This window comes from Petaurus breviceps, unplaced genomic scaffold (assembly GCF_028583685.1).
Source record: "Petaurus breviceps papuanus isolate PSGF00001 unplaced genomic scaffold, PetGlider_PUasm1.0 189, whole genome shotgun sequence".
NCBI lineage: Eukaryota > Metazoa > Chordata > Mammalia > Diprotodontia > Petauridae > Petaurus > Petaurus breviceps.
The window spans coordinates 40,794,137-40,819,625 of NW_027185809.1; the positions used below are offsets into that span (position 1 = coordinate 40,794,137).

Here is a 25,489-nt window from a genome sequence, read left to right on the forward strand (position 1 = left end):
CAGGGCAGTTTCAAAAAACTCTTGATGAACAAATGCTATCCCACCTCCAGAAAGAGAAATGGTGAATTCTGAGTACAAACTGAAGTATAACTTTCTCATTTTCTTTATTTTTGTGCTTTTTTGGTGATATAACTAATATGGAAATGTGTGTTACATGATTGCACATGTATAACTGCTATCAAGGAGGAAAGAGCATGCAAGAGAAGAGGGTAGTTAATATCAAATACTACAGGGGTCAAGAAGGATGAGCAGTAAGAAGAGGTCACTGTATTTAGCAATTAAAAGATCTTTGTTAACTTGGGAATGAGCAGTTTCAGGTGAGTGATAAGGTCAGAAGTCAGATTGTAAAAGATTTCTATGAGAAGATAGTAGAAAAGACGTGGAGGAACAGAGATCTGCTTCAAAAGAGTTTGAGTAAGAAGAGGAAGGGCCATACTGAATGGTAACCACTGCAGATGGTGGTAGTGGTAAGATCATGCAAGAGGCTGAAGAAATATGGTCATGTGTATAAACAGCTGCGGAAAAACTGGCAGACAGGGAGAGACTGAAGATTAAACAGAGAAGGGCCCTGAGGTTGCAATGTGATGTAGAAGATGCAAGGGGTGGGATTCAAGGGTTGAATCAAAAGGCTGGTATTGATAAGAAGAATATTATCACTTCATCAAGAATGTAGTCTTGGATTTCCAGAGGAATTTCTTCAAAATGTAAACTAGATTTCCTTAAAAACTACTTTCAAATATAGAGGCAAAATTAATATTGATGAAGAGATTATAATCATAAGGACATATATAAAGTAGGCTGATTGATATATTTCTGTCAGTACATTCTTTCAGGGTGTCATTTTACATTTATAAAAGGTAGTCCCCTTGGAAATACTTTGCATAAAAGTCAGGTATAACCCCAAATCATGTGATTCAAGAAAGCCTGCAATATATTTTTGCTTAGATATGTGAACATCAGATTTTTTTTTTCTGTCCATCTGAAACTGCTTATATTTTAGTGCCTCATAGGAGCCATGATCTCTTTCATGTAGGTTTTCCTTCCAGTGATGCAGAGAGCAGTGTATTCGAGACCTCCAAGTCTTCCAAAGATTTAATGTTTTGTGCTCAATGGAACTGAATAGAGGGACAACTCAAAACACTTTTCCTTAAATTCTTTAATTGTGAAGATATCATCTATGATTTCTAGTACAGACAGTTTACATCACAGCCCAACTCTCTTAAGAAATATCCAAGGAAAAATAAGAAGGGTGCCAAAAAAATAAGTTAGGATTTTAAGGTTAAGAAACATGATCTCCAGGACGGCTAGGTGGAGCAGTGAATAGAACACCGGCCCTGGAGTCAGGAGGACCTGAGTTCAAATCCAGACTCAGACACCTAACACAAAAATGAGCCATGTGACCTTGGGCAAGTCACATAACCCCAATTGCCCCCCAAAAAGCAGGGGAAAAAAAGCAGAAGAAGCATGATCTCAGATAAATGAAGGGAAAAAATCATAAACAAAAAAGCAGGGACCTACATTACGCTTAAAGGCACTCCAAATAATCAAATGTCAATACTTAATATATGAGCACTAAGTAACAGAACATTTAGCTAATTAAAGGAAAAGCTAACCTAACAACAAACATTTATTAACCAACTACTATGTGGCAGGCACTGTTAGGAGGTAGAGATATAAAGATTAAAAAATTAAATAATACGTGTCTTCATATAGTTTAGGAAGGAAGAAAATACACATATATATATAAGTGCACAGAGAAGCATGTACATAACTACATACATAATACATACAAGGTAGCTTTCTTATTTTTATTTTATTTTATTTTATTTATTTATTTTTTGCTTTTTTTTTTTGGAGGGCAATTGGGTGACTTGCCCAAGGTTACACGGCTAGCTTTTGTGTTAAGTGTCTGAGGGCCAATGCTTTATTCACTGCACCACCTAGCCACCCCCTAGCTTTCTTATTTTAAAGTAATTATGGAGCTATTCAAATTAGGAGGAAAAAAAGTCATTAAGTAGAAGGTAGAATTCTAGCTACAACATGAAGGAGAGATTCTGTGAAGTGAAAGTGAGGCAGGAGTACATTCCAGCAATTGAGAATTGAAAGTTCAAAGGAATTAAAGGGAATAAAGAGAAAACCAGCTTAGTCATATGTGCTGCATGAGAAGAAAAATAACAAAGAAAGACAGCCTGGGGCCAAATTATGAAAGGCTTTAAAAGCGAAACAGGGAGTACATACTTTATCTGAGAAACAATAGGAAAACAATGACAGTTAATGAATAGGAGAGTAATATGGTTGTATATAAAATTAAGGAAAACCATTTTGTCAACTATGAGGAGAATATATTGTAGTGAGAAGAGACTAAGCAAGGAGATCAATGAGTAGGGTATTACAACAGTCCAGATGAGATGGGTTGAGGACCTGAACTATTCTGGGTTTCATGAGCAAATAATTGGATAAATGGGGAGAAGAAGGCGGTGTCAATGAGAACACTGAGATGGGAACCTGGGAACTTACAAATATAGTGGCTTGACAGAAATAGAGGAGCATGTTAGACAGGAGGTTTTAGAGGGAAAGAAACCATGTTTTATCTTTAACGTACTGAATTTGTGATGTCACCAGAACATCCAGATTGAAATATTCAACAGACAATCAGTGGTATAGAACTAGAGCTCAAGAAAAAAGTCTCAGGGTAGATGTATAGATTTGTGAGTTATCTGCATAAAAATAATCATTAAATCCATGGTAACTAATGAGGTCACCAAATAAGAACATTTAGAAGGGAAGTGGGCCCAGGACTCAGCTTTCAAGTACACCCAGAATTACAGAGCTGGAAATGGATAATGAGCCATCAAAGGAGATTAAGGAGCAGTCAGGGAGAGATCTTGCAAAGACTGATGTTAGGGGGAAAAAAGAAAGTATCTGAAAAGAGACAGCGGTAAAAAGTTTCAAATACAATAGAGAGGTCAAGAAAGACAAGAACTGAGAAAAGACCAGATTTGGTAGTTAAGAGACTGCTGGCGATTTTGGAAAGAGAAGTTTTAGTTTAATGATAATGTTAGAAACCAGACTGTAAAGTATTGAGGAGTTAGTGAGAAGGAGAAATAAAGAAAATGAAATGCATATAGCTTATACTATAAGACTGACTTAGAAAGGAAGGGATATGAACGATGATAGCTTGAGGGGATGATAGGGCTAGGGAAGGTTTTTAAGGAAAAGGGAAGCTTCAGTATGCTTGAAGGCAGTACTGGTGGAACTATGAATTGGTCCCCTCATTCTGGAAAGCAATTTGGAACTTTATCCAAAAAACTAAGACTGTCCATACTCTGATTCAGAGATTCCACTATAAGGTCATACACCCAAAAGATCAAAGAAAATTTTAAAAGGACCCATACATAAAAAACGATCTATAGCAGCTGTTTGTGGTGCCAAAGAATTAGAAACTAAGGTGGTGCCCATCAAATAAAGAAAGACTGAATAACTTATGGTATAAGAATATAATAGGATACTATCAAGCAGTGAAAAATGATGAAGGGGATGCCTTCAAAGAAACATGGGAAGATTGGTATGAACTAATACAGAATGAAGTGAATAGAACCAAGAGAACAATTTATACCAGAAGAAGAATAATGTAGAGACAAACAACTTAACAACCCTGATCAACAGAATGACCAATCAAGACTCTAGAAGACAGATAGTGAAGCATGCTGGCTACCTTCTGACAGAGAGCTGAGAGATTCAAGGGTCAGAATGAGACATGTATTTTCAAAAATAACAAGAAAGAGAGCGAGAGAGAGCGAGAGCGAGAGCGAGAGAGAGAGCGAGAGCGAGAGCGAGAGAGAGAGAGAGAGCGAGAGCGAGAGAGAGAGAGAGAGAGAGAGAGAGTTAAATGCACAGAGAAGGAACCAGTAGACAGGGAGTAATTGAAATGTTAAAAGGAGGCAATAGAAGTAGGGGCAACGTGCTAGAGAAAAGGCAAGAGAATGAGATCAAGTGTATGTTTAGAGCTTTCACAAGGAATAGGATCACAACATTATCTTAATTACAAAATCAAACATAAAGAAAAGTCCTATATGCATTAAAATATTTATTAACTGCTCCTTATGTGGTGGCAAAGAAATGGAAACTTGGGAGGTTCCCATTTCTTGAGGAATGGCTGAACAAAATATGGTATATAAATGTAATGGAATACTATTGTGCTGCAAGAAATGATGAAAGGGACAGTTGCAGAAAAAGCTTGAAAGACTTGAACTGATACAGAGTAAGTAGAACCAAAAACAATTTACAAAGTAGCAAAAACATTGTAAAGGTAACAACTTTGAAAGACCTGAGACTTTTTTTTTTTAAAGCAATCAGGGATTAAGTAACTTGCTCAAGGTTACATGGCCAGTTATTTCTGGGTGTGGTGCTAATATCTGAGGCCAGATTTGATCCGCAGGTCATCCTGACGCTGGAGCCAGTGCTCTTACTCGCTGAGCCACCTGGCTGCCCCTAAGACGTGAGACTTCTAATCAATGCAATTCCGTATGACTCATGATAAACCTGCTTCGCACAACCTATCAGAGAGGTAATGGATTCAGGGTGCTGAGAGAAAAACCTATTTTTTAGACAGGGCCAATGTGGGAATTGCTTTTACTTGATTGCAAATAATTATTAAAAGGATTTTGTTTTTTCTTCCCCATTCCCCAATGGTGGTGGATGGTAGGAAGGAGAAAAAATTAAAAATCTAATCTTAAGATGACAAGAACTTTGACCAAGGCAATAGCCAACCAGAATTCCAAAGGCCCCATAATGAACCTACTACCTGCCACTTGAGAGTGAGGTGATAGACTCAGGATTCAGATCGAGAATTTAATTTTTAATACATCCAATGTAGAAATCAGTTTTACTTACTAGCTAATTCTTCATTTTCCATCTGCAACTCTGCTTAGTTTGAACTCTACAGAATGATATCATTCCCCCTAACCCCAAGTGTCCCATAAACCATAATGCCTCCCCTTTCCGGTTTCCTTTTTTGTGTTGTCATCTCCCATTAAATTATAAATTCTTAGAGGGTAAGGACTTTCTTTTTCTAATTTGTATTCCCAGGGCTTAGGACACTGCCTGGCTCATAATAAGCACTTAATAAATGTTTACTAAACTGAACTGAATTACTTGACTATGCATAATTGTTAAGAGTTTTGTTTTCTTTTCTTTTTTGTCAAAGAGAAAAGTGAAGTGGGATGGAGAGGAAAGATTTTTGTTTATTAAAAAAATAAAATTTAATTTTTAAAATAAAATTAAGTAAACTTTTTGCAAAAAGAGAAATAGAGAAAGAAGGCTACTAAACTAAATTCCTGTATGAAGTATGGTCCTGATAGCTAAACTAGGGAGACTATAAATATTCTCTCATGGTATTCAATCATAAAATATAACAAATTTTCCATACAAAAGACAGAAGCAAAATATTTATTCAGACAACAGAAAACCAAATCCCAACACCAGGAAACCAAATCCATCATAGCAACATAGAAATCAATGCATCACAATGTAGCAGAGAACCATGCCATCCTTTAACCTTCCCACAAACCAAGACAAGACCAATATTTTACTCACAAACCTGACTAACACTTTGCCTGAGTGTTCTCTCTCTCCCACTGTCTCTCTGGCTCGGACTCCCTGACTCTGACACAGCTTCCTGTGGCTCTGTTCCACCCCTCAGCAAACTCCTCCCATCACAGGCTCCATCTGATTACATTTGGCCTATTGAGGGCAGAGTATATTTTCAAAGCAGAGGAGCTTCCTGTGGGCTCTGCTCTACCCTTCAGCAAACTCCTCCCACCGCAGGCTCCATGTAACTACATTCAGCCTATTAGGGGGAAAGTTCATTTTTAAAGCAGGGAAGATCTTCAAATTCCCCTAGGCTTATTAAGGGGCAGGGAAGACCTTCAAATTTCCATTATCATAACAGTTTGTCAAGTCCAAATGACATTTAATATTACAATTATTGATAACAATAATAGTGACACTCTGTAGCACTATAAAATTTATAGAGTATATTACCTCCATTACCTCATTTGAACCTCATAACCACTCAGTGGGGTTAATATAGATATTATTATCCCCATTTTACATATGAGGAACCCTAAGGTGAGGAAGAAAAATTGGTATGCTCATAGCCAACAGGCAGTAAGTATGGAAGGCAAGATTCAAATCTATCAGTCATTAGGCTAAAAGGATATTATCTAGTGGTTGCTTCTACTTAAAACAAAAAAACTTCTCCTAAGTAAGGAAATAAAAGTAGAGCTGAACAGTATTTAGTTAGCTAAATACATTTCAGCTATAAAGGAAAACACAAGAAAAAACTCTCCTTGGGAACAACATGTGTAAAATTTGGCTATGTCATGTATTGTGCATGGGGTTTCTGATTAAATTCCAACTGTTTTATTCATTTTATATTGAAGATTTAAAAGTCCATCTGGCGCAAAATGCCTTGAAGCATATATTTTAGTATTTATGTATTCACAGAAGAAGTCTATAAGAAAAAATAATATTTTGCATTTATATTTTTAATCTAAACATTTCAAATCCCACCACCAATATTATATTAAGCCATAAAACTGTGAATGTCAAACAAAAATACACCTTAGGATTCATCGCCACCTCGTGAATACGTATTCTGAGAAATTATATTTACTATATTCAGATAAGGAAAACATAAAGTGAAGGGTTATTTTTAAGTAAATCATAAATAAAGGACTTAAAGAATAAAAAGAATCCTAACGACTTACAACCCAATTCCCCATCCAATGATATCAATTCAAAGCTAATAATCCCCAGCTTTGTTTTCTTAGTGGAAAAAAAAAAGCTAAGCAAATTTCCCCCATATCTAAGGTTGTCCCTGCCCATCTTTACAATCTGACTGATTTTTTCAGAGAACCAAAGAATCTTAGAACAGAAAGAGACCTTAGTTGATTGCTGAGAAGATCAAATAAAATAGTATGTGAGGAAGCTTTGTTATAGTAGAAAGAACACTGGACTGTATGATTACTGTACACTGGACTGTACAGATTACAGTTATGGAATCATAACTGTATGATTTCAATCAAATCACCTCAACTTGCTGAGCTTCAGTTTCCTCATCTGTAAACTGGAGATAATATTTATATTCTATATCTCACAATGTTGTTGTAAAAAAGTTGTTTTCAAAGCCTCAAAGCACTACATAAAGGTAAATTATTAGAATTAACCCATCTACAACATCCCTGACAAAGCTGTCATCAAGCCTCCACTTCAACGACCATAACACTGAACTGTAAACAACTTTTACTCCTCTCTTCTTGGAACATCAGTGTATTAAAATGGAAAAAAAACAAAGTAGGTGAGAATCACCAAAATGGGAGAGTAGGAGAATCAGTACAACCCAGCTCTCCCCAAACTAATCTAGTAACATTCTCAGAAGAACATCACACTGAGTCGTGGTTGGCAAATCTAAGGAGAAAGCACAGGGAGTCATCTATTGTCCCTCTGACTCAGAGAAGAGAGCCGATAGCACTGTCAATCTGAAATTGCAGAACTTTCCATATCCCTGGACAGAGACTAGAGCAAGTACTGTCTACAGGAACTCCACGTAGGGTCAAATCTGCATCTATGGAGGCCGAGAAGGCACAGGAGGACAGCAATCAGATCATGCCTACCTCTCATCTGACCACATAGGATCTGAAAAATGTTTGCAGCTTCCTGGCTCAAGCTATTCTCAAAGAACCTAGCATGCAATATCCAAAGAACATTATGGCAGAACATAAGAGGGGACAGAGCAAAACCACACCAAGCTTTGACAATCCTACCAAAAGTGTGCCAAGCCTAGTCCTAACCCAAAGTCTCAATATGAAAGTAAGACTTGGAGAATAAGTTAACAAAAAGCTAAGGAGCTATTATGATACCAAGAATGCAGAAGACACAAACCCAAGCGAAAAAGATAACTCCAAAAAAACTACAAACAAAACTACAAAAAAAAAAAATACAGCTTAGCCACAAGACCAATCAGAATCCCTAGAAAAAATATGAAGAATCCAGTTTTTGTGGGGAAGTGGGGACATTAAAAGTTCAAAAATATTTTCTAAATAATAGTGCAAGAAGAAAGAACTGGAAAAGAAATGAGAGATATAGAGGTCAGAATTGGAAAGAAAATTAACAGCTTAGCCACAAGAGGTACAAAAACTTACAAGTAACAGACTCCCTAAATTAGAATGGACCAAAGGAAAATCAATGACTCTATGAGACAATAAAAAAATCTTGAAACAAAGTCAAAATACTGAAAAAATAGAAGGAAATGTAAAATATCTCATATCAAAAACAACTAACCTGGAAAACAGATCAAGGAAAGATCACTGAAGAATCATTGAACTACCTAAAAGCCTTGACCAAAAACAGCCTGGGCATCATATTTCAAGTAATCATGAAAGAAAACTGCCAAGACTATATTATAACAAGGGGATAAAGTGAAAATAGAAAAAAAAATCAACAGATCATATCCTAAGAAAAACCCCAACATGACAACTCCTAGCAATGTCATATCTAAAATCCAGAATTTCCAGGTCAAAGAAAAAGTAAGCAATCAGAAAGAAAGAGTTGAAGTTCAAACCCCTACTAGGGGAGGAAAATGGGGAGGAAGATTGAAGGAATTTATATAATTAAGGTGCCAAGTAGTAGCATGAGTCTATACAAAAAAGGAAGGGGGTAGAATGAGGGAATATCACTTCCCTTAGAACAGCCAAAGGAGAGTAAGTATTAATGGATAATTGTGGGTTTTTGTAAGGACAACCTTAAACCAAACTATTTCTAACTAAATATGGCAACTTCTTTCTGCTTAGGCAATCCTAAAATATTTGATTGCATTAATAAAATGCTTCAACTTAAGACAAAGTAGAGGAGCCAAAATGGCCTATTGGCTTTGTTATATCATTCAGTCCACTTTCACTACCAAGATTTCTCTGACTCCCCAATTCAAATTTCCTAAACAAAATTTCTAATATCAAAATTTTTTTTTAATTTTTTAAAAATTTCTAATATCTTATTGATAACTTTAAAACACTTTCAAAACCATTCCATGGATTTTTATAGCATATTTTCCTACCAAAAGGGGGAAAAAATCAGTTTCTCATTTTGGAAAGGTGTTGCTGTTTAGTCATTTCAGTCATGTCTAACTCTCCATGCCTCCATTTCAGGGTTTTCTTGACAAATATACAGTGGTTTGCCAATTCCTTCTCCAGATCATTTTACACATGAAGAAATAAGGCAAACAGCTTTAAGTGACTTGCCCAGGACCACACAGCTAGTTTGTCTGAGGCCAGATTTGAACTCAAGTTCTCCTGACTCTGGGCCCAGTATGCTCTATCTACTGTGCCAACTCACTGCCCTACCTCATTCCAAATATTCATAGAGTGATTTTCCCCAAATGAGTTCAAAAGCTTCCTACTTAGAATGAACATTAATAAACCTTCAATATGCAAAGAAGTCACTTTAGTACTAAGGCAAAAATCATTCTATCTAAATATTCAACTTCTATGACCCAATACCTAACACTAAACAATACTAATAGATTATTTCCTTTTAATTTGTGTACCTGGCAAGTATTTATTTGCCAAATGAGGTTGGATTATAACACTAGAGGCATATCTCATACCTTTAGTCCTCATACTCATAAAGCAGGGCCATGCATGGTTGCAGTGTTTTCATTATTCACATTTCATTTCTTGACCTAATTCAAATTCTGTTACTATCTGTATGAATTTGATAAGGAACATACCAAGAGGAAAACCAAAAAGAACTCTGTAACAATTGTCCATTGATTCTCCATTGAATTCGTAATTTTATTTCCATGTGATTTTAATATTGTTTCAGGCATAAAGACAAGCCCTGCCATCACTGACTACCACTATCTGATCACTTAGATATTAGCTAAACTTCCCCACATGCCTATCATTAAATGCTGTTTACTTCCATAGTCTTGGGGAAAATGGAGATAAGGAATTCAACCTCTATTTCTATCCTAATATCTCATCAATGGTCTTTAAGCTATATAAACAACAACAAAACTAAATAGTGAAGACCTCTCCCTTTACTCACTTGAAAGCATATTCCCCCCTTCTGTGCTCCACCAGTAGCAAATGAAAAATACAGCATTCACTGTCATTAACATCTGTATACATATATAAATGTATTTATAAGTTATCATTTTATGTCATATTTAAAAAGCAGTATTTACTCTCCTTAAACATGACCTTTCTGGAGCAGTCTGAGCCTTTTCCCTTGGAAGTCATAAAAACATATCAGCCTAAATTAATCCTTCCCAGATTCCACTGCACTGTATAATCCAAAACCACCTTTAAAAAATGGATAGGTCACTACTTATATTAAAGTGATAAAATATGAAATTAAGCATTTCTTATCAACAGTGATCCTCTACTGTACTGTCAGAGATGGGATTCCAAATCATAGCTCAAGTGCTTGGTCAAATTGACAATTACAATGGAAATATTCAATATCACTGGTTTCTCAAAAGTAGGGATGGAATCAAGCCTTCTCTGCCTTTCTTTTGTAATTTTATGCAATCTCCAAAGAGGAAAGAAAATAAATAGGAAGAAATTTCTCTAATTTTCTTTTGCAAAATGAACAATTGTCTCCTTAGCATTATTCTCACAGCTTACCAAACCTAATTGGTTTTGAGCGAAAATGTATAAAAACAGACTAACCCTTGTGCTGTATTTAATTATTCAACAAAATAGCCTTTCAGATGTAACTGTTAACTGTGCATTTTATGAAGCAGATATGTTTCACAAATGGTTTTGCAAGAAAATGAATTTTAGGAAACCAAGTCAAATTTTCCCACTGACTTATAAATGTAATTTCATGAGATTTTATTGTCTCTTCTAATTGATCTTAGACTAGAAGAGTCTCACAATACTTAAAAATGACTTTCTCTGCCTCCTAATCTTTCTATATGGTTAGACTTAAGTATTCGATGCCTAAATGCATATGGAGAACCTACTATTTAAAAGAATCCAGTAAAAAATTACTTTTATCTAAGGAAAAATTCTGTTACACTTTTTCTATTCCATAGATAGAATTTCACTACAAACAAATGGTTTTTAAGCACACTAAGCAAGTAATTTCATTATCTACTTAGTATTCAGAAACTATGCATTAATTACTGAGAATCGTTTAAGACTGATCATTGCCACTTTGAACTAGTGTGATGATAATACCATGTGTCAGTATCCCTCCACTAACAGGACCCAAACAGGACCTCTTTTTAACATTTATATAGGGTTTACTCTGTAATAATAGGCACTGTGCTAAGCACTTTGCAATTATTAACTCATTTAATCCTTACTACAACCTAGAGAGGTAGGTAGTATTACTGTGCCCATTTTATGAGGAGGAAACTGAGGCAGAGATTAAATGACTTGCCCAGGGACACACAACCAGTTAAGTGTCTGAGGCCACACTGGAACTACTGCAATACATACATACAACATACAACAACTCAAATATAACTATTAACCATGTTCTGATAAAGACCAAGTAATTAAACAAAAACACTTACTTGGGATGAAATATTTTTCACATACCTCCTGCAACTGTAAGGACATGAGCCCCAGCTGTTCCTGACGCCTTTCCACCAACTGTCTTTCATTGTGCATCACTCTCTCTATTTCTTGAAGCCGTTTCTCTACCCGTTCTGAAACCTGAATGTTGATAAATAAGAATGGTGGCATAGAAAGGTTATTAAGTTTTAAGAAAAATGTGTTCTATATATTCTATAAATTATGCCACAAACATACTATTAAATGAAAATATTTAGGATGTGTGTGATATTTAGGGTAGCATGTGATACTACTCTTCCCAAAAAGGACTAATAAAATATTAGTTAAACGTTATCAAAGTGAGAGAATAGCTGTCATCTCTAAATCTGGACTGCAAGAACAGAAACAATTCAGAAATTAAATCACAGCAAAACAGTCAACAGCTCAATACAATATACTAGGAAAGAGCTCCCTCTAGTGAACTTTAAAAAAACTAAATTTGCTGTGAAGATTAATGGTGAATTATCACATAGTAATTATTATTATTATTATGATTATCCTACAATTACATATTATAAATATACAATTAATTGCATTCTTATAATTAATTGATTATAATATAATATTATATAATCTATATAATAATTGTACCTAATATTTATTACTGTTATTATAGTATTTATATAGAACCTAATGAGTGCCAGGAACTGTGCTAAATACTTTACAAATATTTTCTCATTCAATCCTCACCACAACCCTGGATAGGCAGATGTTATTTTTCCCATTTTACAGTTGAGGAAACTGAGGAAAACAAATTAAGTGACTTGCCCAGGGTCATATACCTAATAAGCATCTGAGGTTAGATTTGAACTCAGCTCTTCCTGATGCCAGGTCCAGCCCACTTTATCCACTCTGCCATTTTGCTGCCTGCAGTTATTTTCACTATCCTAGAGCACAAATGGTCAAGGTAGGTCTCTATATGATAATTATGAGCAATATATCATCACAATAAACTACAACCCTAGCGATTTTTTCTTTACTGATTTGCTAAAACTAAAAGGGCAAAAGCAGCATACATTAAAAAGTCAAAATGAAAGGTGTTTAATTGTGGGGTTGTTCCATCATTTCAGTATGTCCAATTCTTTGTAACCCCATTGGGGTTTTCTTGGCAAAGATACTGAAATAGTTGGCCATTTTCTTCTCCAGTTCATTTTAAAGTTTAGGAAACTGAGGCAAAGGTTAAGTGACTCAACCAATTAGTGTCTGAGGTCACATTTGAACTCAGTTCCTCCTGAATCAAAAGCCCATCACTCTATCCACTATGTGCCAGCCAACTGCCTTTTTAATTGTACTCCTCTGAAATAATAATCTTATACCTGGGAATGTCTTGTTTCTTTTAATTTTTAATATGAATGTGAGATTTTACAGTTATCTCTATTAAATTTCATCCTTGTAGTCAGCCCAATATTCTGACCTGTCAAGATCATTTTGATTCTTGACTTACCTGGCATATTAGCTATCCCTCCTAGTTTTCTGTCAACTACAAGTTGAGTAAACAGTGCCATCAATAAATTTATCTAAGTATTGATTTAAAAAAGATTAGCCAGCACAGAGCCAAGTACAAAACCCTGTAGCATTTTACCTGAGACTTCATTTCTAAATGATATTGAACTATTCATGACTAATCTTAGGGTCCATACATTCAACAAGTACCAATTTTTTTCATCTATCCCACATTTCTCCAATTTTTCCACAAGAAGAGCATAAAAAACCTTTATTAAATGCTCTGTTAAAAATCTAACACTATTATAGCACTCCCTTGATCTATACAACTAATTACCCTGTAAATAAAAAAGGAAATCATATTAGTTTGGTCTGTTACCCTTGTTCTTTATTTCGGCATTGTTTGTAGAAGTCAACAAGCATTTATTAAAGCACTATGTGCAAGGTACTGGTGCAAAGTGCTGGGAATACCAACACAAACAGAAAAACAGTTCCTGCTTTCAAGGACCTTATATTCTAATGGGGGCTGAAAAGAGCATTTTATACTCTCACTTAAATGAGACTGATAACTCCAAAAGAGTTTTCCCTAAACATCCACAAAGAGAAAAACAAGTGGATGAAAAAAGATCTGTATTTTTCAGACTAATATGAAATTGAATAGCAGTACTTATAATTATCAATGAAAAATATTTTCAACAGACAAGCAGAAAGACAGTCCTTGATTTCAAGGAGCTAAAATTTTAACAGAGGCTAAAAAGGGGGGGCCTGGGAGCAGGAGAGAAGCGGGGGTTTTCCACAAGGGAGAATGGTACAGCTCTAAGTAAGGAAGTTATTGATCAATATTCAAAATAAACTATAAGAAAAACAATATATGAGCTGCTGTATTTAAGACCAAAAAATACAAGAAACTATTTGATAGTCCCCATCTAGAATAAAATTGTAACTATTCTTTAATGCTACTCAAAGAACCACTTCAGTTCCAAAATATCAATGACAAATCAACATATTTAATTAGTAACTAATAATGTTCATATTTATATACTACTTTAAATTTTACAAAGTTCTTTCCTCATAGCAACCAATGGAACACAAATAAAATTGTCTCCATTTTACAGATGAAGAAACTGAGGTGCTAAAAGGTTAAGAGACTTACCTATGGTCACTTAGCATAAGTGTCTGAGGCAAGATTCAAACTAAGATCTCCTAAGTCCAATTTTCTATTATGTGATACTAGCTTCCATCCATTAAATTACTTAATTTTTCTATTAAAATTATTAATCAAGCAAACAAGCATTCAGTCAATTAAGTTCTGCAGGCCTCAATTTCATCTGCAATATGAAGTTGTTGAACTCAATGACCTCTGAGGTCCCTCCCAACTTTATATTTATAATTCTAGAAGTATATATAAAGTATACATAAAAAAGATACCAGGTGATTTGGGATAAGACAGAGCAAAAGCATTAATGGCTGGAGGGATCAGAACTTAGTGCAGCAGCTAAGTCTTGGAAAACGAGTCACAGGTGAGGAAGAAGGGCATTATAGATAAGGGAGATGGTCTTTGCAAAAGTAAAGAGACTGGAAAGGAACTGACGTGTATGAGAAGCAGTAAAAAGGCAAAAATGAAGAGGCTACACAGTGTGCAAAGAGGCAGCCTGCAGCCAGGTCATAAAGGGTTTTAAATACCAAGCAAAGGAAGGCATATCTGATACTAGAAGTAATAAAGGCCATTGGAGGTTATGGAGAAGCACAGCTCCAGGGTCAGAAGTATGTTTAGAAAGATCACGTGAGTAACAACACAATGGAGTGGGGAGAGATTGCAAAGGTCTAAGCTAGAGGTGATGAGTGGGTGTATAGACGCAGACAGGAATGGCAAGATCTGGCAAATGAATAGATATACTAGGGGAGTGAGAAGGAGTGGTCAGTCACAAATGATACCAGGGTTGACGACTAGGATATAACTGCAAGGATGGCAATGGCTTCAACAGTAATTAAGGCTTTGACTACAATGATGGATTATTCTTAAAGTTTAAATGAGATACTGGGGCTGATGGAATTTTAAATATCCGAGTGCTCCACAAACAAGAAGTCAATAATGGAGAATGTCTAACTCAGACTTTCCATGACATTTCAAACATTACAGGGGTTGGCAAACTACAGCCCAAAGGCAAAATCCAGGAAATGCCTCTTTGTAAAGCCTGTGAGCTAATAAGAGTTTTTACATTTGAAAATATAATGAAACTTAAAAATGTAAAAACATTCTTAGCTGGGCTGTGCAAAAACAGGCAGGAGGTTGTATTTGGTATAGTGTGCTAACACCTGCTCTCAAATATTTAGTCTCCAAAACGGGGAGAAGCCTTTCACAAAATTCCCTTTTTCACTGCTCATTTTGTAAATCTCTGAAGAATGCTTAGGTCAGAAATATTTAAAATGCAAACACAGTGTCGCATCTTAGTACTTATTCCTATGAAGGATCTATCAACGTTATTAATTGGGAATAAAAGCTATAAATCTTTTCATATGGTTTTACAAATACAAAAATAAAAGCGGCTAAAGACATAAATAGAGAACAGCTTCAAATTTAGCATTTAATGACATGCAGCTAAATGAAAACAAAGCAGGCAGCTACTTTTATAGGATTAATCTTCAAAAGCAACATTCTGTTTACTGGATGGTGCTCTAGCTTTTCAGCATGTTTATTACTGAGTTCTTAAACAAAAATTGCAGATATGACCATTTAAAAAATATTTGTTCTGCTCTAATATCCTGCTGCTCTAATCTTCCCAACAACATTATCACTCAATGTAGAATTGACAGAATTCTTAAGGGCCTGCTAATGACTGACCTTTCCAGAAACAGCAGAGTTGATTTTTGCATTTTTAATTTAAGGGGCAACCCCTCCCTCTAGAAGAAAACTCAGGTAACACTAATTTTTGTTTTCATCCATGAATGATCAAGCTTAATATGCTTGATTAGTATTCCACTACACTGGGTAAAATCTAGGCAACTAATGAACTGAAATTTCCCCTGTGGTGTCAGAACTACAAAATATTGATTATTGTTTACCACCAATAATTAAGTGCTCATTTAAAAAATGTGTATAGCACTGTGCCATATATCCTAAGACTTTACTTCCAACAAGCAGCTTATAATTAAAAGAGTAACTGATGGTGTAGCAACTAACATTTATATAGTGCTTAATGATTTACAAAGTGCATCATTTGATTCTCATAAAAAGCCTATAGACAAGTGCTACTAATATTTTCAGGAGGGGCAGCTAGGTGGCACAGTGAATAGAGCACCAGCCCTGGAGTCAGGAGGATCTGAGTTCAAATCCAGCCTCAGACACTTGACACACTTACTAGCCATGTGACTTTGGCCAAGTCACAACCCCAAATGCCCTTCAAAAAGAAAAAAAATATTCTCAGGATAATCATAAGTGAGGAATTCAAAGAAGTCAGTAAAGGGACTTTCCCAGGATCACAGCTTTTCAGTGTCTGAGCACAGACTGGAACCTGAGTCTCCCAAACTCCAATGTACTAAACCATATGCTGTCTCTCTGGAAAGAACACTTGACTTAGGACCAGGAGAGTTATGGATTCAAAATCTAGTTCATACACTTAGTAGTCATGTGACGATGTGACAACGACAGAGAATCAATAAGCATTTGTTAAATGCCTGCACTGTACTGGGTGCTGTGCTAAGCAGGGAATGTGATGCCCAGAGAAGGGTATAAACAGAACGTGAATTCTCCAGAGATCGTGAGATCTTCCAGATCAACCTGTGCTCATTGTCTTAAGCCTTATAAGAGTTTTATATTCTCACCTAAATGAAACTGATAATAACCTGAAAAGAGTTTACCCTGACTGTCCACAATGCAACAACCAAGTAGATGAAAAATCTATTTTTCAAACTAATCTGAAATTGAATGGCAGGACTATCGGTACTTTAAATTATTTTAGAAAAAATTTTTCAACAGTCTTTCAAAGCATATTTCGTTTAGTAACAAGAAGCAGGATAAACAGGTGTAGCCTCTGAAAAACCAGTTAATTCAAATACTAAAACTAGATCATCTTCACTGGTATTCACATGCAATAATGAACACAGAACAGTACAATAGTTACAAAATCTCCATACTGATCTCAATTGGAATGAATACATCGTAACTAGAGGGGTTTTGTTTATTTTTTCTTTCTCCATTGAGGGGAGGAAAGACAGATTTTCATTTATTAAAAAATAAAATTCAATTTTAAAAAAGTCACAAAACATATAAGCATTTGTACAATTTATATTAGGACATATTATATACTTCAATAAACTGTTTTTAAATCATGGACTGAAATACAATCCTCCCTTTGTCGCCCACTTCCCAAACAAGTTTCTAAATTAATAGTTCTTACTGTGTCTTGTCTCTGAGATTCATCAAGTCTCACAGATAATTCTTCCAAAGTCTTTTTAGTTTGCGCATCTGACCTTAAACAGAAGAAAGAAAATCTTAAGCTGCATAATAAAAAAAATAATTATACATTTACTAAAATGTACTTTTAATGGTACAAATACCTTTCTCATGTGCATTTTTAGGGCTAAGAAAAAATAAATATTTGAATTTTAACTTATACTACTCTAAGTCCTGTTTCTTATACTCATGTTATGGTATTCAATTTTGGCAGCAAACTCCATTAATAATCAAAGGTTAGGCATTAAAAGAGAATTCAAATCTTTATGAATAAAAAATAACAATCTAAAACTTATAACATATTCTCAATAGGACAAAGACTCAAAGCCCAAAGACTAGATTTCAACTAACCCACAAAATTCACTCACTTTATTTCAAAAGAAATTTGCTCTTAAATTCTAGGCAAGATAAGGCTCAACAGATTTGTATAAGTCATAAATGTTGGATCCTACTATTCCCATAGCCAAGGGAATCATTAAACAGGTCACTTAAATTATTTCTGAATCTCAGTTTATCTATTACCTATACTATTTCTCAAACCAGATGTTCCCCAAATCCTTCATATTGATTATATCGTCATTTTTTCTCAACATATTTAAAAGAAAGACTATAAGAACATTCTAGGCCAAGAAAATAATATACTGGAATTCAAAGTCTTGATTCTCTCAAACTAAAAAGAAATCAGGGGGGAAAATGGGCATCTCTTTTAAGACTGTAGAAACTTAGAAAATGTAATTCACTAGTTAAAGTGTTTCTTGTGAATTTTTTCCCAGTCCCTTTATATAATGCATATGTCTACATTTACACATATATGTATACTTGTCAATAAACTAAGTCTCATTATTGATTATTTATTATTAATTATTAAATTATTTATTCCTTTTCCCATTTGAAAAAGAAAAAGACATTATAATTACGTTAAATATTAGCACAATTCAGTATGGCACAGTGGATAAAGAATCAGCCTTGTAGTCAAGAAGACTTGGATTCCATTCCATTCTGAGACATCCTGGCTGTAATGACCCTGAGCTACTCAAATTTTCAATATCCCCTTGGAACTCTGTAAGATTATAAATTACAGAATGATTGCTGATCTGACTTGGTACAAAAAGATTCTCCACATGCATATGTGTGCTTATCTGTGTTCTTATCACTCTTCACATATACCTTCCACATCCTGTCAATGTATCTTTGCACAAGCTGTCCCTCAAGCCTGAAAAGTATTTCCCCTTCATCTCTCAGGATCCCTCATTTCTTGTAAGGCTCAGTTCAAGAAACACCTCTTATATTAAAGTTTTGCCTTGTTCCTTTCATCCTCCAGATACTAATGCCTTCCCTCCCTCCATCATCTTGTATCTATTTTGTATATATAATTGAATACGTACATGTTGTTTCCTCTGGTTAGACTGTAAGCTCATTGAGGGCAAAATTCTTGTCTTAGAATCCCCAACATCTAGGATAGTAACTAGCATAGTGCTAGCATAGTGCCTAGCAAAGAGGGGGTACTTAATAAAAGCTTACCGATTAATTGTTTATATGGTAAAATGTCTTTTTAAAACAATGGGTAAATACTTCTGCTGAAATCCGAATGTAAGTCATTCATTCATCAAACATTAATTGCCTGTTATATACAGAGGATTGTACTAGATGCTTCAGCAGAAACAATGTTTAGATAAGACATTGTTCCAGCTCTCTTAAAGTTTATACTTTAACAGGGTTTCTTAAACTTTTTCTAGTCGGTGGTTCTATGCACAGTTTAAGCACCGTGCCCAGACAGATAACATGGGAACACAGCTAACCATAATACACAATGTTAAATAAATGTATTAGAATTTCAAAATAAAGTGATGGATAAGGTCCTGGAGGAAAGTTATCAACATGGGTGGAGCATGAGAAATGTCTTCATGAAAGAAGTGGCATTTGGGCTGGACTTTAATTGAAGAGGGACTCAAAAGTCAAAGATGGAGCACCAGCCCTGGAGTCAGGAGGACCTGAGTACAAATCTGGCCTCAGACACTTAACACAAAACTAGCTGTGTGACCTTGGGCAAGTCACTTAATCCCAATTGCCTTACATTCCCCCCTCCAAAAAGCAAAAAAAAAAGTCAAAGATGGGAAGGGAGAACATTCCAGAAAGAAAAGAAATAAAAGGCAGAGAGGTGAAACAGTACAGTTGATATTCAGGGAGCAAGATAATTTGGCTGAAGCTTAAAATGTATGGAAGGAAATAACATAATTCTAGAAATATAGGGTTATACTACATTATGGAGGGTTTTGAAATCTCGCCCAAAAATAAACAAATAAATATATAATGAATGAATGAATAAATGAATGGACCTTACCCTATCCTGCAATAAGAAATGACACTTTCAATTTATGAGCAAGGGAGTGAGTAACATGACTAAACCTGTATATAAAGATCATTCAAAGTGTCTTGAGCTTCGTGTATTAATAAAACATGAATTACTCCAATACTACAAAGAACCTTGATTTCAGTGGAGTGGACAGTTATTAGTTATTTTAGTACATATATGGCTATATTCATTGGTTATTAAAAATAAACAATGAACTTCTCTGCCCATCAACATAGATCACTATCTCTCTATGTCTTTGGAAGTTGATGTGGCTGAAAAATTCATCATCCCACAGCCAATCTACTGATCAGTTTCTTCAAACTGAACCAGACTAGTCCTCAGACAATAGAAATACTACAATATATTATAATGAGCTGGTGAGAGAAAAATACAAGATTTCAAAAGTCTGTGCAAAGATGTCAATTACACTGTCTACTTTATTTCTCCAAAAATTCATGTTTAAAATTTTTTTAAATAAATTCTGCTTTTACCTGTTTCTTCTTGAAAGCTCTCTGTTGAGGTCATCTCCAAGGCGGGCCTGTTCATTAATGAGGTCTCGAAGGGACTGATGGAATGAATGAAGCTAAAATAAAAAAAACAATCCTAGTCAGTTTAGTTTCACCCATCCACATCCACTGAAGACAATAATAAACTTTATACCATTTAATGATGCTTAAAGACAAGAATACTCATCTTTAAGAAAGAATAAACTAAACTTCAATATTGGAAAGAAGAAATTAAATGCTAAGTAAAACAGTTTTTTAAAACAGTCATGTGGGCCAAGCAGTAGTCGATACAGCAGTCAAAAAAACAATGAACATAAATAAACATGAAATATTTTATTTTTAAAAATGAACTCACAACTAAAATATTTTCATGCTTTACTTGAGTCATTACCATATTTTTGCTACAAGAGCTACTTTCAACCTTAACAGCGATTAAGAAGTCATTTCTTGACTTCTAAATCCTAATGATAGATTTAAGATAAAAAAGGGAAGTGAAAAGCAAAACAGTCCAAAATTCACACAAATAGAAAAGGGGGACCTTAGAGTTCATCTTGTCTAGCCTCTTTACTTTGTAGATGCAGAATCTGAGACACAGAGTGCCTTGTCCAAAGCCACACAGCAAATCAGTGGCAGAGCCAAGAAGCACATCCCAATCTTTTGATTTGTTGGGGTTTTTTTTCCTACTACACTATAACACTGGAGAGGAAACAATCCATTTTGTTGTATTTTTCCATGGTAATATAAAAAAATATGATGCTTTACTGTTCAAATATATATACAGTCATCCCATTCACAGTTTTGGTTATTCACAGGTTAGCCATTGATAATTAAATAGAAATTTTTGGAAATTTACAGGATACTACAGAAAACTGCAGATGACACATATATATTAACAAAACTTTTAAAAAATTATCATCTGTTATATCAGTAGTTTTTCAGTTGTATGAGACTCTTCATGACGTCATTTGGGGTTTTCTTGACAAAGATACTGGAGTAGTTTGTCATTTCCTTCTCTACCTCATTTTACAGAGGAGAAAACTGAGGCAAAAAAGGATAAGTGACCTGCCAAGGGTCACAAAGCTGGTGTCTGAGGCTATATTTAAACTCAGAAAGACAAATATTCCTGACTCCAGGTATGGTACTCTAATTCACTACCTGCCCTGTGCATAAATACCATATACTGTTGATCTTTTTGATCATTTACTACCACAAAAATACATACAAAAATTTTTTTTATAAACAACTCTGCTAGAAGTTTCAATAGGCTAAAGAACTACAGGCTATTTATACTCTTTGGAACTCCTCTCTGTCTCTCTATCATCCATGTGATTTTCTCCCACAGTGATCACTGTACTTGAGCATTTTGTAGGAGAATAACATCTGTGAAGCATTGTTACTACAATCACTACATCTATGTTACTACAAATGTTACTACAAAGCTACATCTGTGGCTGTAAAGACTGCATAGTGTGCAAGATACTAATCTCTGTTGTGTACAAATTGCAGCTTTTTTATGAGTAGTGTGTTGCTTTACTTGTTTTGTGTGTTAAACATGATAAGAATTATTAAAAATAAAGATTTGCGGTGGGGCCGAGAGTTATTCTGTTTTTCACATTCACAGGGGTCCTGCACCCTTAACTCCAGCAAATGTCAAGGGACGACTGTGTGTGTGTATATGTGGATGTGTGTGTATAAGTATATGGATGTATGTGTATATATACACACACAGATGTATGTACATACACATATATACATTATATATTTTATTCTAATACAGTTGAGAACTTAAAAAAAAATTATGTAGCATAGGAACAGTTCCTATGAGCATCTTTGTAATGTCTTCTGTTCTGTTGTTTGTTAGGTCCTGTCATTTTAACACCCAACATCTGAAGCTAAGCAACTTGAGATAAATTCATAGCCAAGATGCACAAGACTTTAATGACCACAATCTCAAAGACAGATTACAGCCTTTGCCTTGCTCGCCCTTTTTTCTTTAATTAATTTAGCTACCAAGAGAAACACTAAAGAATCTCAAGTTTAATGGAAAGACTGAAAGAGGAGCAGAGGTCTTATAAAAAAGGTAAGTATCTTCTCATTTTCTATAAGTAGGTGGCCTCTCCATCCCTACTTGAATTCAAAAGCATAGAAAACACCTCACCAATGTTTCCATTGACTCACAACTCAGGGGGAAAAAAAAGCCCTGAAAATGTAGGTGAACAAAACGTAAAAGAAAATAAATTTCTCACAATAATAAACCAATGTTAATGTACAGCAACTTATTTGGAATTATTTGAGAAAGAGAAATCAATAGATCCAACGGAATTTACCTCCAAATATCAGACAGAAAATACAATACCTTCCAAAGAGACAGAAAACCAATGCATGGTCAAGAAAACAAAGCCATCTGAGATAAAACACGAATAAATCCCAACTTTTAATCATTTGTGCTGAAGTAAGAGGAAATACTGGGACTGAGATTGCTCCCTAGTACACAATACCTGGGCCAAATCACCTGGCTCATCAAGAAACCGGACACAAGTTGATCTAGACCTGTGTAGTCTAGAACCCTGTGGTTCTCTGGAGTCCCTGAGTGGTGAGGAAGGCCGGAAATGGTGTTGGCTATCTTTACAATTGAAAAGAAAAATAAAGAGAAAAATAAAGCAACATGAACACAAGCACCCTAAAATTTAATCAACATATACATACAGACACACACACACACACAGAGATGATCATGCACACATACATTCCTAATCAAAGACTGATTATATTCCAATTAAAACATTCTCCTAATAAAACAGTAGCACTCTACAAGGCAACTTGCAATTTAGTTCTGAAAAGATAAAAATCACAAATAGATAACTTAAGAATTAGAATTAGTCACTGGAATAAAGCTTGTTTTCTTTTAAATTTTCTAGAAAATGATACAAATTAAAACCAAAGTAAAATCACTTCTAAGTTTTCTTGAAATATGACTAATAACTAATAAGTATTCAACAAATATTAAATTCATTAGCTGAGTTAAAACCTTAGACATTGATATTGATTGGCTACCTTTACCAAGAAAATAATAAAAATAACAATAATAGTAGAAGGGACTTGAAAAAATAACCAATGAAAGTCATCACCGACAACAAAGCAGTGGCCCAGCTAAAATCAGCATTTAAAAACTGAGTGATTCCATTGCCCAGATGCAGGCCACTAGAACTGGTCTCCCTTCTTGTTCTAATGCTGAAAAGCAGCGAAAATATCATTAGGAAGTGATGACCTCTACTTCATAAGCCACTACTACTCATAAAAGACAGATAACTACAGTCTTCATTTGAAGCTCAATCTGGTGCAAAGGAAAATGTTTAAAAAACAATTCTAGGCATACTAAACCATATTTGTGTGTATATATATATATATATATATATATATATGTGTGTGTGTGTGTATATATATATATATATATCCATATATATGGATATGGAAAGTTGCTGAAAGTCATCTCTAACAACCTAATGCTCCCACTTTCTACATGCTAGGAGAAAAGATGCTATAGCCAAAAACAGTCTTCCAGTTCTACCTTTTGGACATTGTGGGGTTTGGGTTGTCTTTTGAGGGGAGGAGTGACAATTATATTTCCAGTTCTAGGAGGTATAGTTCTGTGCAGTCTGTAGATTGTAACAATCATATTCACCAACCCAATTTAATATATTCCATAGTATACTGCGGAAAAAAACTATCTAGCATTCTGAACAACAGTATCATCTGATACTTGGTCTGTACCATTTTTATGTGATGATATTCCAAAAAAGAATTTTCCTTGACTTAGAACAATATTAAATTTTAACCTGAATTTTTAGAACTTCTTAAACTTTTACCTGTTACACTGGGGCCATCCAGGTCACTTACATACAAACTCGAAAGAGAAGCACTTCTTACTCCAGAGTTTCTGAATAAACGTTGACTCCTTAATTGCCCTATTGACTGCTCCAAAGTGTCTTTTAACTGCATTAAAGAATAAAGTTGATTTTATTCCATTTTAAATAACTTCCCAACAGAAAAAGACTAGAATAAACAAGATGGAGGTTTAATTAGCTCTTTATAAAGCACTAATCCTTGGGAAAATTTGAAGCAGAAAAAAATTTTTTTCAAATAAATGTTATACTATGAAAATGAGAATAGCTAATAGAAACTTCTTAAAAACTGATGCCAGCTTGTGGAAAATATATCGGTAAACATTATTAGGGAATGATCATGATAAAGGTTGGTCCTGTCCACTCTACTGTATCCCTCCACCACCGCCACCCTCCCCATAAATATGTATACCTTGCTTTTGACATAGTTAGAATTCTCACTATTTCTCATAAACCAAAAAATTCCAAAGGAAAGGTACTGAATTTTTTTTTTAAGTTAGACATTCAAAAGAATCAATTGTGATAACAATACCAAGAAAATTAATTTACACTTTTATTGCTATACCAATCAAATTACCAAATAGATATCTGATAAAATAATAACAAAATTCCATTAGAAAAAACAAAAGATAACAAGGAAAATGATAAAAAGAAGTAAAGATGAAGGGGAAATTGCATTTTCAAACCTCAAACTATATTATAAAAGAGCAGTCCTCAAAACCATCTGGTATTGGTTTAAAAATAAAGAGAAAGGTCAGTGGAACACAACAGAGAAGGGAGAAAGTAGAAACAACAGAACTCAACAACCCAGCATTTAAAAGAACAGAAAGGATAAATTACCTAGGGGAAAAAAGCTCCTTACTTGACTAAAAAAAAAACTGCTAGGAAAAACTATGAAGCAGTCTAGTCAACATTAAGCTGAGATCAATAGCTTACACCAGATTCCATAATACATTCTAAATGGATACTTGACATTAATATTAAAGATTATCGTATAAAAAATTAGAAGACAAAGAAATTATATATCTCTCGTAGCGATGGGTAGGTGATGTATTCATGACCAAACAAGATATAGGAGGCAATAACAAAAGACAAAATAGATACCTTTGATTATATGAAAGTAAAAAGTTTCTGCACTGACTGACAAAATTAATACACCAAGCATAAGAAGGGAAGGAGTCAAAGTAGGTGGAAAAACTCTCTCT

General features: G+C 34.8%; 1 protein-coding gene across 12 annotated transcripts in view; it reads right to left on the reverse strand.

The window, feature by feature from the left end:
• Positions 1 to 25,489, reverse strand: part of CEP128 (centrosomal protein 128) — a 576,359-nt gene that overhangs the window by 481,724 nt on the left and 69,146 nt on the right. For 8 of the 12 annotated variants that reach the window (XM_069092343.1, XM_069092342.1, XM_069092344.1 and 5 more), the window contains 5 exons: positions 24,249 to 24,375; positions 22,881 to 23,005; positions 20,368 to 20,459; positions 17,468 to 17,540; positions 11,613 to 11,729 (listed from right to left, as the gene is read on the reverse strand). In XM_069092343.1, the coding sequence (XP_068948444.1) occupies positions 11,613 to 11,729; positions 17,468 to 17,540; positions 20,368 to 20,459; positions 22,881 to 23,005; positions 24,249 to 24,375 (534 nt within the window). Of the gene's footprint in view, positions 1 to 11,612; positions 11,730 to 17,467; positions 17,541 to 20,367; positions 20,460 to 22,880; positions 23,006 to 24,248; positions 24,376 to 25,489 lie in introns of those variants that run through there. The other 4 variants (XM_069092347.1, XM_069092349.1, XM_069092350.1 and 1 more) reach the window with 3 other exon arrangements.